At 35.2% G+C, this 14,442-nt stretch overlaps 2 protein-coding genes across 2 annotated transcripts; both read left to right on the top strand.

Moving 5' to 3' along the window:
• The first annotated feature begins 742 nt into the window (after positions 1 to 742).
• LOC128556570 (C1q-related factor-like) lies at positions 743 to 2,115 on the top strand. The gene is made up of 2 exons (XM_053542082.1): positions 743 to 1,104; positions 1,685 to 2,115. Exons 1-2 carry the CDS (start codon positions 831 to 833, stop codon positions 2,113 to 2,115), a joined length of 705 nt encoding a protein of 234 aa, XP_053398057.1. The 5' UTR covers positions 743 to 830.
• Positions 2,116 to 5,067: 2,952 nt separating this feature from the next.
• LOC123557399 (uncharacterized) lies at positions 5,068 to 7,493 on the top strand. The gene is made up of 2 exons (XM_045348845.2): positions 5,068 to 5,656; positions 6,429 to 7,493. The coding sequence occupies exons 1-2, from the start codon at positions 5,140 to 5,142 to the stop codon at positions 6,857 to 6,859; spliced, it is 948 nt and encodes a 315-aa protein (XP_045204780.2). The 5' UTR covers positions 5,068 to 5,139; the 3' UTR covers positions 6,860 to 7,493.
• Positions 7,494 to 14,442: the final 6,949 nt, after the last annotated feature.

Raw genomic sequence — 14,442 nt, 5'->3', positions numbered from 1 at the left:
CCTTGTTGGCTTTGAATAGCCAAGAATCCCCATAAATGTCAAAATTTTGAAAATAATCGAATCAACAAATTGGCCATAAACTGCAATAACTTTTGGTACCAAATGACATACTTTTAGACCTTTTAGACAAAATAATCTACTTCGGACAACATAATCTACTTCAGTTAACGAAAACCTGAGTGCACACTTTCTTTTGCGATTGAGTATATATAAGGGTATCATCAGCTATATGGTCTACCATAGGACACTCAGCATAGTTTTTCAGCTGGTTGAAAAGTAAACTAATTTCATTGTGCAGGATTTAGAACATGTAGGGACGTCCTGGAGCCATATCTCTTGACAGTACGCTATTAAACTTCTTGGTTATCTAATTTCACTAATTTCAACTGTCGGCATTAGCCGAACTTCACATTCTTTAAAAAACGCTTTGATAATAAGACTAATTAGGTTACTTATGAAGTAAGATAGGAATCGTTTTTGAACTGAATGCGTGACAGTATCATTGTCATTGTTTAAAACAGACCACTTGCATGAGCGATAGCGTGGCCTTGTTAAAAGTCTGCGATAAAACTACTGCTCTTTTTAGACAAAGTAACGATGTTAAAAAGAAGCGTATTAATTGTGTGCTTACTTTCGCTAACCTATTCAAATGTGGAGGCTGTTCCTGGTAAAAGGGCAAATGATGTAAAGAATTGGGATGTACAGTTAGCAACAAAGGATGATATAAGAAATGTGTTGGAGTTAATGAAAATTCAGGAACAAAAAATTTCTAATCTTGAAAAGAAGTGAAAATTAGGGATGAAGCTTTGGCCCGTCAAAGCGCAGCGGTGATGAAACTGGAAAGAATTGTCCAACAACAGTCTCAGAAAATTTCAAAACTAGAGCTTGATGCGAGCGAAAGAAGTGTTAAACTGAAAACGAAACTGAAATATTTCGAAGAAAAATGTAAGTTGAACTGTTGTAAATTTGACGGCAGCGTTTCAAATTATTCTAATTCCATGGATAGTAAATCGATTTCGCCAGTTGAATCGAAAGAGGCCTCAATGAAAGGACACCCAGACCAGATGACGAAAAAACGTTTACCGAACAGAGAAATTAGAAGAGGTAAAAGTTATAGATTATAGTGGAAAAAACTTCTTGCCTGGGTCTACAGTCTCTAGGTTAACTGTTAAGGCGATAACGTGGTTCTGTCGAGTTACAGCGTAAACAGTTACCAGAGAGCCAGATATTCCAATCTGTCCCTACATCCAGTGGCAGAACCTTTTTCTTGCATGTTATATTCAACACATAAAAGTAAATATAGATCATACAAAGGATTTACTTATAGTACTTTATTCTTAAGGTAAAGTATTAACAAAGCACGTGAGCTATATGTCCATAAACAGTCCATAATAGTTCCGGTTTTGTTTCATCATCTGCAGTAAAACGTTGTGACTGTTCGTAAAATCGAGAAATAAATTATAAGAAACAAAGAAGAACTATTGAAGTATTTGAGTTTAATCCGTTTTTACGTAAAACATGATGACTGCACGAAATTCCTACACGGATCTCTTTCGTTATACGTCATTTACAGCACTAACTATCAACTTGACAATAAACAGCATATACCAGTTTGAATCAGGTGATTGATGTGATGCCATTATGGCCCTCTTGTTTAAAAATATAGTTTTGACGTATTTTTCAGATCTTTTCCCAAGGCGGACAGCCAGTGCCCATGTGTCTTTCTCTGCATACTTATCTTACTTTCAAGAACATTTAGGAGTACATCAAGTTGTCAAGTTCAACAGAGTAATCACAAACGATGGTAATGCCTATAACTCGCATACCGGTGTGTTCACCGTACCAGTAACTGGAACCTACATGTTCATTTTCTATGTCTGCTCTTCTAACACCAATGTTCAGTTCGATTTGGTGGTTGACGATTCCATAAAAGCGTCCGGAGTGGCCAAACCATCTCCTTTAGGACAGAGCAAAGATGTCCAAGGCGGAGGTGCGGTCATCCTTAAGTTGAACCAAGGGGAATCTGTATGGATAGAGAATATAGCAGCCGACAGTGCAGTATATAGCAGAGGCGATGATAGATGGGTGACATTTTCTGGATTTGTAGTGTATTAGAACCGAGTAATTAAAGTTCCCTATATCAGGCTGCTTATGATTTTAGTGACTTTTTCTCACCATTTGTTAAGACCACTTTTGTTGTGATGACCTAACGCTTGCATGTAGTATGTAGGATAAAAGTCAGAAAGAAAAGTCACATTCAACGCTGCCACCCATGTAAGCAAAGAGTAATTACAAGAGTCTTATCTTTTATCTATAAGAATATTACTTTTTATCATATGCTGAGATGCTTTAAAGGCAGTCTACCTTTTAAAGCTCATTTAGATGTTATTTTAAATATGTCCAGTAACACTACATGAGTTTCTAATGTTTTGCTTTGAAATAATTACTTCATTTCTGTAGGGCTTAAATAGACGCATTAAAGGGCGAATTTTTCAGATATTAATGATGAAGGAAGAACTAAAGCGGCACTTATGCATTTATTTCAGCGCAGCGGGCAACTGAGTAGAACCACCGGCTGGATGCTTCCTCACATGTACTATTCCACACCATATCTACATCAGAGAACCTCTCTGCTACGGAGGCCGCTTGTCAAATTTAGCACTTATATGAATATACCATGAATTTTGACTTGTTTTTGTCCTCTAAGTGCGCTTGTTTTGTCTCTGTGTTTGTGTGGTAGAGATTGAGCGTTTGATGTTAGTGTGCGACACATGCTGTGGATGGCGTTTGGCGGAGGCTGCATTTTTGGGACGTGGCTTTGCTGGTTGGATTTTCATCAGTGTGTGCATGCGTGCGTGTGTTCGTGCGCGTGTGCGTGTGTGGGTGTGCGCGTGTGTGTGTGTGTGTGATAATTTGAAACAAAAGTAAAGGAAGTATCCCCTTCACCAACAGTAGGATAACAAAACAGACGTTTTAGGTAAAAGACCTGTAATGAGATTTCATTATAATGTATCCTCCGTATGCTATTGCGGATTTTTTTTCTGGCTTGTAAGGAGATGCCATGCACGCACTCATCATATATCATAAAGATCTTTTTGCTAGTTGAAGATGCGGATGGAAATATGTGGCTCTGGTAACTGTTTAGGTGGTAACGAGGCTTTTGCATGCTGTTTTTTTTTATTAAAAGGTCGAACGTTTTTCTTTTGAGCAGTATTTTATTATAGTAGCGTATGAATTTACGCATTAATTTGCAACACGTGAGTCATCTTCAACCGGGGTGTAAGACGAGTTTTTCCAGTACCAACAAAAACACGAAAAACTTCTATCTGGCACGCAAGAATGACTGTGGTATAAGTATGAGAATATGTAATCTCATCGAAATTGACGAGTTTCATTAAGGGTCCACTACCTTAAATATATTGTTTCTTCTTATGACATAATAATATTATGAGAGTGATTTGGTAATACTGATTTGAAGATCAAAACACTACTTTCAAAAGGTGCCATTATGATACATGTTTTAATAAAAAATACTTTTTAAATAAAACAGCATCTTATTCTGGTAAAATAGTTGAAACGCTATACAATTATCACCATGTCCTCCAACATGGCCATATACGCCCAGATAATAAAGAATAAATGGTGGTTTTGACTTTAAATCTCTGAGTAGAAAGTGCAGGTATTTCTCATGACAAAAAGTTAGTATTTCAGGTGAATGTAAATTCCAACCAAATTTTTATTATTTTGTGACACAGTCCGTTTGATTCAATGCCCAAACACGTTTATATACAACAGTCACAAAGTGGCGAAAAACGAAATGTGTCGAAAATATTATTTCAACATGACTTGTGTGCTTATTAGTTTATAAATGATCTGTTGTTGACTGCCTGGTATCAATTTCGACTGAAAAAAGGTGCTGCGTTTAGAGAGAGAACAAGTCAAACCACGTGAATGTACAGAAACTGAAATGCTGTATGACGCTTTGTATACCCGAAAATATGCACCAAGTAAAACATCAAGGGCGCTAGTGAATGTATCACAAAAGTCTTTTTCCTCTTCAAAAACATTTTGTCATCGCCTATTTTCGTATCCAATTACGGTATGGGTTTTTTTTCGTGTTATAACATCAGCAAAATCCCGCCTGAGTATACAAAGGTGTTCTGCAGATGTTATGACACGAAACGAACATGCGTTAACGCTGTTCTGGTGTAAATGTGTATAACGTCAAAGATGAATATGTGTCAATCAACGTCATCAAATATTCATGAAATGCACGAGAATGTCGGCGCTGTTTGTTCATCGAGGAGATGAGACAAACGTATAAAGTTTCTGTCAGAGTTTTTGAACTATTCAGCCAGAAGGAAAGTCGAGATACAATAGTTTCGCGCTCACCAAGTTCCGACGTACAGAGTATTACTGGTAAAGTATTGTGCCAATATTGTACTACTAGTACTTCAATGTTATAAATGATAGCATTTATGAGCCAAACATCAATAAGTCAGGGCAGAAAAAAAATAACAAGAGAGACACAGGCCGAAAAATCTGCATGATGGGAGTGGAATGTTGTTTTAATGCATAGACAGCAGTCTGACGGGAACATCAACAAAGCCAGTAATGTAATATTTCAGCTTGTAGGGGGTTTAAAAGAACACCAGTAAATATATGCTTTTAGTTTAAAACATTCCAAGAGATTTATCTGATCTCATAAATTATTATTATAATAAAATAATAATGTATTAGAAAATCATTGCTGCACGAATCTTTGGAATATTTATGAGGGTCTCATCAGATAGTTTTTCAGCTGGTTTAAAAAAATAAGTCATGTCAGGTAATTAGACTAATTTCACTTTTCGAGATTTAAAAAGTATAGGCACATCCTAGAGCCATATCTCTTGACAGTACGCTCTTAAACTCCTAGATTATTTCAACTATCGTCCCCTGACAAACCTCATTTTCTTTTACAAGCACTTTGATAATAAGACTAATAACGCTTCTTATGAAGTAGTAAATCGTTTTTGAACTGAATACGTGACAGTAACAATTGCCATTGTCTAAAGCAGACCGATAGCATGAGCGATAACGTGGCCTAGCAAAAAGTCTGAGATAAAGCGTCTGCTAGTAGCACATTTAACAGCTAGTATGATGGCGATGTTGAAAAGCAGTGTATTAATTGTGTGCTTACTTTCGCTAAGTTATTCAGATGTGGAGGCTGTTCCTAGTAAAAATGCAAAAGATCTAAATAAGGGTGATGTGCAGTTAGCAACAAAGGATGATATAAGAAATGTGCTGGAATTAATGAAAATTCAGGAACAAAAACTTTCTAACCTTGAGAAAGAAGTGAAAATTAGGGATGAAGCTTTGGCCCGTCAAAGCGCAGCGGTGATAAAACTGGAAAGAATTGTCCAACAACAGTCTCAGAAAATATCTAAATTAGAGCTTGATGCGATCGAAAGAAGTGTTAAACTGAAAACGAAACTGAAATCTTTCGAAGAAAAATGTAAATTGAACTGTTGTAAATTTGACGGCAGCGTTTCAAATTATTTTAACACCATGGATAGTAAATCGATTTCGCCTATTGAATCGGAAGAGGAAGCTAAGAAAGAACACCCAGACCAGAAGACGAAAAAACGTTTACCGAACTTAGAAATTAGAAGAGGTAAAAGTTATAGATTATGGCAGAAAAACTACTTGCCTGGGTCTACAGTCTCTAGGGTAACTGTTTAGGCGATAACGAGGTTTTATCCGGTTTTACCTGAAAAAAAATGATAATAACTGCAGGAATTTCCTATACAGATTTAGTTTGTTATACGTCATTTACAGCACGAAGTCATCTTACACACTGGGTTGTAAAATGAAGTTTTCAAGCACCGATAAAATGACCGGAAATCTCAGTCTGGTATGCAAGAGTTATAGTCATTCGATAAACAAACAATTCATACGACCATAGACAATTTGGCTTTTCTAAGCTACTTGCCTAAACAAAAGCGCTAAGGTGAAGTTATTGTTGGCCAACACCAGTGACCTTTGGATACCGTACACTAGGAGAAAATGTCCCGATTCAGGAAGCATTTTACCTATATTTTCCTTTTTACTTGGTGGATTTTCATAAGAAAAAGAGCGCCGGAGACAGCAAAATGAGTGCTTTTCTGTGCACAAAACGTCTCAGTACCTATCTCAAACACTTCTCCCGATTGGGAAATTGTTTGCGTTATCTACACTGTTAGTCCACGAAAAGTTTAGATAATGCAAATATGACCATCATATGTTGCATACTGTTATATCATGGAATGCGTAAATTCATGACTGTTCGCCATTCATATATCTTATCTTAAAACTACCAACTTGACTATAAGCAACATATTCCAATTTGAATCAGGTGACCATTATAGCCCTCTTGTTTAAAAATATAATTTTGACTTATTTTTCAGATCTTTTCTCAAAGCGGACAGCCAGTGCCCATGTGTCTTTCTCTGCATATTTATCTCACTTACAAGATCATCTAGGAGTAAATCAAGTCGTCAAGTTCGACAGAGTAATCACAAACGACGGAAACGGTTACAACACGCACACCGGAGTTTTCACCGTACCAGTGACCGGAACCTACATGTTCATTTTCTATGTCAGCTCTTCAAGTTCCAATGTTCAGTTTGATTTGGTTGTTGACGATTCCGTAAAAACGTCCGGAGTGGCTAGACCATCTACTTTAGAACAGAGCAAAGATGTTCAAGGCGGAGGTGCGGTCATCCTAAGTTTAAACCAAGGGGTATCAGTATGGATAGAAAATATAAACACCAACGTTGCAGTATATAGCAGTGACGATCACAGATGGGTGACATTTTCTGGATTTTTAGTGTATTAGAACATAGTCATTAAAGTTTCCTGTATCAGGCGGCTTATGATTTTAGTCGGACTTATTCTCACAATTTGTTCACACCACTTTTGTTGTAATGAAATGTAATACATAGGAGAAAAAAAAACAGACAAAAAGGGCACATTTAACGCTGCCACCCAAGTAAGCGAAGAGTAATTACAGGAGTCTTATCTTTTATCTATACGACTGTTATTTTTTCAAATGTTAGCTTGTATTTTTTACCATATACTGAGATGCTTTAAAGGCTATCACCGTTTCGAAGGTCAGCAAGATGTTATTTTGAATATGTCTAGTAATATTGCCCGCTTAGCTCAGTAGGTAGAGCGTTGCTCTACGGATCGCGGGGTCGTGAGTTCGATCCTCGGGCGGGGCGTATGTTCTCCGTGACTATTTGATAAACGACATTGTGTCTGAAATCATTAGACCTCCACCACTGATTCATGTGGGGAAGTTGGCAGTTACTTGCGGAGAACAGGTTTGTACTGGTTATGTTAACTGCCCGCCGTTACATGACTGAAATACTGTCGAAAAACGGCGTTAAACCCAAAACAAACAAACAAAAGTAATATTGCATATGAATTTCTTATGTTTCTTTTTGAATTATTTACTTTATTTCTGTTGGGTTTAGAGTAGACGCATTATAGGGCGTCTTTTCCAGATATTAATATTTTTGAAATAAAACACGTCAGCATATAATTCTGGTTTAAAAAGGTTAAACTCCATACAGTTTTCACGCTGCCCTCTAACATGGCCATAGAACTTTACGCCCAGATAAATAAGAATAAAGGGTGCTTCTTACTTAAATTCTCTGCGTAGAAAGCTACGATATTTGCCATGACATTAGGTTAGTATTTCAAGCGAAACTGTCAATTCTAACCGAAGTTTTATACTTTTGTGACACAGTTCGTTGACTCAATGCCCAAACACTTCGATATACCGATATCGTTCCTCATATACCGCAAAGCAAGTCACAAAGTGGCGAAAACAAAATGTGTCGTTTTCAAAAAACGCCAAATCTTGCCTCCTGGTGTACGATCCAAGATGGGTTTTTTTTTAAGTCATATAAGGGTTAAGGTCATTTAGGTGGGCCGTGGTCTTGTGGTAACACGTTTGACTGTCAATTCAGAGGTCCGGGGTTCGGACCCCGGTCCAGGTATAGGAAATTTCTGAGGTGCTCTTGAGTGTCTCCCTCCGAACTAAAAGGCCTGTACTGGTTTTCCTAGGAAAGACGGGTTCTTGGGGCTGTTTCTCACTCTGACGGTCTGGTCAGATCGCTCTGTGTCTGTGCTAGTAGAGGATGAATTTCGTGTCCTGTGTGGCTGCTTTTGCTAATATGTAAAGCGCTTTGAACGTGTTTATCATGAAATGGGCGCTATATAAATCTGGTATAATAATCAGTTAAATTTAATTTATATATATAAAAGACTGAAACTGCTTTATTTGATTAAATGCCTAATTTTACACATAGTATATTCACTGGCGTTGTACATTAAATTAAAAAAAGGAAAAAATATGATAAATTATATACATAATGGTATCAAACAATGAAACACGACATATTTGACAAAATTACTGTACAGTGCAAATTACAACATTGCGTATAAAACATACGTCGATCACACTACATAGTAGAGTATACTCAGCGTCTCTACCATATTCAGTCCACCAACAGAGAGATAATCAGAACCATGATTCAAAGCTTTTAAAAAAACAGTGTTTTGAGCTTTTTCTTAAAAGTGTCTACCGAATCAGAATTTCTCACTTCTACTGGTAGTTTGTTCCATAGTTTCGGACCTACAGTTTGAAAACTTCTATCGCCAAATGTTTTACGTTTGTTAAATGGTACATCGTAACAACCTGTAACAGAGTCTGAAGACCTTAAACTACGTTTTGGTGCTTGTTCCGATAATGATTCAGTCAAGTAAGATGGAGCTTGGCCGATTGAACAATTAAACATGACAGTTAAAATCTTAAATTCAATTCTAGCTTTGATAGGAAGCCAATGTAGTCGGAACAAAGCTTGTTTTGAACTGTCGTACTTGCTGAGTCTTAAAACGAGTTTTTTCCTATTTCTGTTTTTTTTTTTTTTTTTTTCTTTTTTTTTTAAACGAGTTTGGCACACATGTTTTGTATCCTTTGCATTTTCTGAATTTCACGCTATATAAATCTGGTATAATAATCAATTAAATTTAATTTATATATAGGTCTTAGTCTGTGTCGAAGTGTCCGAAAATTAGAGTTTGTGTTTTTTTTTTGCTATATTTTACAAAGTTGTGTTTTTTTGAAAGTTTAAACACCCAACCTCTCAAAATCCATTGGTAACATTTTTTGATCATCATTATTTTGGCGGCCATCTTGAAATCTCAAATTACGCTATTTTCCATTTTCTTACCAATTAAATTTCTCTAAAATGTACTATATGCACTTTGTACGTTACATAAATGCTAGAGTGTATTAAACAAGTTTAAATGGAACATTTAATTCTATCTTGTGCTTTTAAAGTGGAATAATTTGTGCTTAAAGGGAGATAATTCGTTTATAATGTTATAAATTTAATATAATTTGCAATATCTTTCAAATACATATTTGACATGAACAAAATACATTTCTTTATACAAAATGTATCTAAATCAACAAAACTATATGCCTTTTTAGTTAATCTTTACAATATAAAGCATAGCGATAACATGATAAAGACAAAGTAAAGGGAGGTAAAAAGCAAAAAATGTGTTTTTGCTTCTTGTCATCCTATATTATTGAAATTATTCAATTATCGACAAAGCGATTGTATTTATCAAATTAAATAAGTCAAGGTAAATTTTGTGTGTTATTATCAGTATTTATCTTTTTGGTTTAATAAAAAGGGAGATAATTACAAAATGTGAGAACTATATCAAGATACTTTAGAATGAACATTCACACTGTACCAATTTTTCTCCATTTTGGAGCTGCAGTTATGATATACAATGCTTTATTATAAAACCTTTAACTTGAATAAAATAAATAGGAAATACCGGGAAGTAATTTTAGACAAATTGTTGTTATAATTATCAAATGTAGTGTTATACTTTTACTAAATGGCGGCTATCTCAGAGCAATGCATAACTGAGTGGTTAAAAGGCCTTTCTTTGCCATTCAAAGCTGACCATTGACTTTTAAATCACTTTTCCATCACTTATGTGGGATTGAAATCCTTCAAGTGACGTAAAATTCTTTCAGTTATGTTATCAATGCAGCTATTTACCGAAGATTATTGGTTCTACCCAGGCATCTGCTCATGCCTATAATGGCGGGTGCCAGGGCCTTCCTTTACCATTCAGAGCTGAAAAATTGCCATATTCCTAAATTGTTTTGGTAGGACAAAACAAAGCTTCATGGCCTATTTCTTGAAGACACTCTTACGTTGTACATAATTATATATGTTTAAAGTTTTGCATCCCATTGACACAGTGCAGGATAAAAGGAAACTTTCTATCTGTAATTATTGAGGGAGACTCATATGCCCTTCTGGGCATTATTTCGGGCAATTGTGGGCACCTGGCTGAACCGCTGTCGTTCCGCAAGCAGGCTGGATGACTTACATGATGACCAAAGCAGGGCTCGAACCCTCAGAGACTATGGTCTAGTGATTTGACACAGACATCCTTCATTACTTGGCTACGGAGGTACCTTGCTAACTGAACTAGATGACCAGTTAGATTGTCAAAAATAAAACATTACTGAATAGAACATTTACATTTCTGGGCAATGTGATGTGTTATTCAATGAGTTAATTATGATTTTTTTTTAAATAAGGTTTTACAAATTTAGTAGAAAGGTATTTCCCTGGCTTTTCTTTCATTAAGGGTTTCCAGTTTTTAATACATGTAGTAAATTATTTACATATAACTGGGTATTCGATTTGTATGCCAAATATGTAGAAAAAGTTCAACATTAACTGGAGCAAGATGAATGAAATATGATTACAAAAGAGGACCAATGGCGTTGAATTTGGGAGAATAAAAGTGAAGTACCAACGTAAAACTCAGTGATGCTCAGATAGATTCAGATCATTTTTAACTAGAAATGACAATATTTATACATATCAGCATGTGTAGTTAAACTTTTCCTAATCTCAGGAATTTCATACAATACTAAAGACACCTTTTAGATTTGGTTGCTTACCATTTCTTGATACCACTAGTGGTCAAGGAAGTGAAGGCACTTAAGTTTTGTTCTGCGGCATTTTCTTTTGTATATTCAACTCTAATCTCATCAGATAGTCGACATTTCAAGAAAGAGTTAAATCAAACTCGTAAAAACAATATAGAAAGTAGATTTGAAGATTAATTCCCCAACAAGCTTACTAAGGTCTAACAATGTTATTGCCATATCTACAGTTGGCAAGCCATTAAGCTTGCTTTGTTGAACAAATGTTTACATGTATTTAATTAAGAGATAGCGCTCAAAAATGCATTTTTTCTTCAAAAAATGTTATAATAAGGCCTTGTTAAGGACTCATTCAGTGGGTGATTGTAATACTTGAAATTCTTTTAGCAACTGTTAATACTCAGTTGTCTGAAGATATTGGATTAAATAAGACTAAACTCATTAGATCCCGATAGAACACATATCAAATGTTATACTTTTACTAAATGGCGGCTGTAACAACTCTAATTTCATCACCATTATCCATATTTGTGTTTTCTTACACTATACATGTAGTAGGTATTCATTGCAGCTGGGACTTTTTTTCTACATTCTTTCAGTCACGATTTATAAATACAATGTCTTTAAATAATTGATACTATGTTTAAGATGAATGTCTTAAGTGTGTATTTGAAAAAATATACTATTTCTTTTAAAGAATGTCCACATTTTACCATTTAAAAATTAGATGTATAAAAAAGATGATTTTCTACTCATTTGAAAGTCATGTTTTTCATGTATATAAAATCAATACTTGATTAAAACTTTAAAGAAACCTGATAAATACAATCCATCAATTACTATTTAGAAATATAAATTTCTATTTATTAATTAGAAAAACAGGTTTATTTGAAGGCTAGATTGAATATATAAGACTATACTAACTGAAGTATAGCCGCCGTTTTGAAATTCAAGATGGTTGCCACAGTTATGGCCGAAAAAAAATGTTAGCAATGGAATTCTTAAAAAGTATCACATAAGCTTTCATAAAAACATAACTTTTCCAAATATAGGAAAAAAATCACAGGATTACGATTCGCCACAGACTATCTTGTCACAAGGATAATTGAGTGTGAGTATGAACTAAATCGAGTCATTAATGTGGTCTGTAGGCAATCTGGTTCGTACGGACGAACGGACGGACAATCTAACAGTTCAAAGCTGTATGCCCAGGGACATCTGTATGCCCAGGGACATAAAAAGGTTTATCGCTGATTGTAAATTTTATCCCAGCGCAGGTTGAATATGAGATTTTTGGTGCATTTCTAACACATTAGAGGTCAGAAACCTCTTTCAAGGGTTATAAAGGTAAGCTTGGAGACCAGTCACGAAATTCCAGCATTTGATAGGTAGGGTCTGAGCTCATTTTTGGTGTGACATTCTGAAAAAGGTTTCCAAACCTCATATCTTAGTACCAAGTCTTGGAAAGAGGTTGGTTTGAGTAATTTAAAATGCGTGATGTTTTAAGTGCGTGCAAGAAATGCAAGAAACGTTACACATTTTGCAAAGAACACTTTCAGATATTCATGTTCAAGTGTTAACTCAAAGACATTGCATAAACAGTACAAATGAGAAAAATTGTCCTAAAGTTGATCCTTGCCAAAAGCTTTGTAAAAACTAAAAAGTAAAGCAGGCGATAACATTTTCCCGTTAGCATTTTCCACCATCTGGGAATCATCTCCACTTGCAATCTTTGTCCGAAAAATAACTGCTATTCCCTCGTATGTGCGACTGTCCGCGGAAGAAGACAATTGAGCGTAATAAACAGATTGAATTTATGCCATTATGGTTCTAGAATGCTATTGATAATAGTACATGTACTTACTTAAACCGAACATCAAAAGTTGAAGTTCTATCAGAGTTATTTAGCTACTTAGCCAGAATGAAATTTCCGGCATATAGACAGCCGGGGCCTATATAGCTTTACTAATACAGAAATGTTTTAGATGATATCATTTATGAGCCAGACATCAATGAATCAGTACAACTAATTAATTAGAGTGAAACAGGCCAAGCATATGCACGATAGGAGTAGAATACTTTTATGTTAAGACAACAGCCTGACGGGACTGCAACAAAAACGCCATGCAGTCAAGTAATATTCTAGGTTGTAGGATGTTTAGCGGAACAATATTTTAAATGTATGCTGTTGGTTTAAAGCATTCCAACAAGAGATTTGTCGAGATTTTTCTTATTCCATAATAGAAATTACTTTTAGATATAATCAAAATAATTTGAAAATCAATGGCACACTAATCATATAATATATATAAAGCCTCGTCTACATTGTTCAATAAAACTTGCTCAAAACATAAATCACGGCAACTTGTATAGCGTAGAAAGCATATTGTATCCCCCATTAGTGTCTTTTTGTGTGGCAGCTTCCAAATAATTTTCGGCTACAAGATCTTTAGAACTCTTCCTATTTTTCTTGTAAGGTCATGCTGTCAAATGCTCTGGTAAAGGGCTTTTGATGAGGAGCACCTGCCCAGTAAGGTATTTTGTCTAAATTTTTTCATTAAATGTGTATTGAGATCTTAGATTCATAACACAATTGTACTATAACCCCATTCAGAACTTTGGCAAAATATGACTGATTTATAATAATTCCTGAAATAAAATCTTTTAAGTAGCTTTGTTCTTCAACTGGATATGTATCACTATTACTAGAATTTTTCTCAATCAATGTTTTCACTAGATTCTAATGATTCATCTTTTTAATGTCCAAACATTTTATATTTATAAACACTTTGTATCAGTTCGGCCATCTTTTTTATTTACCTGTCATGATTTCCTTCCATTTAAAATTCATGTGTCTTCCAAGTTCAAGAAATATTTCAAATCACTAATTGCTTGTACAAGAGATAAATTATTTAGTGATTGATGAGCCCTACAAGATTTTCTTGCAGCATGTAGACGGGGCTTAAGGGTCTAATCAGATATATGGTTTACCAGAGGACACTCAGCATAGATTTTCTTTTCTGCTGGTTGAAAAGATAGTCTCCTCAGTAAAGTAGACTAATTTCATTGTACAGGATTTAGAACATGTAGGCACGTCCTGGAGCCATATCTCTTGACTGTACGCTCATAAACTTCTTGGTTATCTAATTTCAACTGTCGGCACTAGCCCAACTTCACATTCTTTCGCAAACGCTTTGATAATAAGACAAATTAGGTTAATTTTGAAGTATAATAGAAATCGTTGAACTGCGTGACTGTGATATTTGTCATTGTCTAAAACAAAAAAAACGAGTTGTGCTAATTCGTGGCCACGAAATATAAGCAAGAAAAAGAAACGAAAAACGATTTTTTCTAATTCGTCGCCACGAAATATAATATTTCTTACTTATATTTCGTGGCCACGAATTAGCAAAAATTGTTTG

This window comes from Mercenaria mercenaria, chromosome 4 (assembly GCF_021730395.1).
Source record: "Mercenaria mercenaria strain notata chromosome 4, MADL_Memer_1, whole genome shotgun sequence".
In the NCBI taxonomy this organism is placed as follows: domain Eukaryota; kingdom Metazoa; phylum Mollusca; class Bivalvia; order Venerida; family Veneridae; genus Mercenaria; species Mercenaria mercenaria.
Note: the sequence above shows the minus strand (reverse complement) of the source record. Positions and strands in the feature narration are given on the sequence as shown.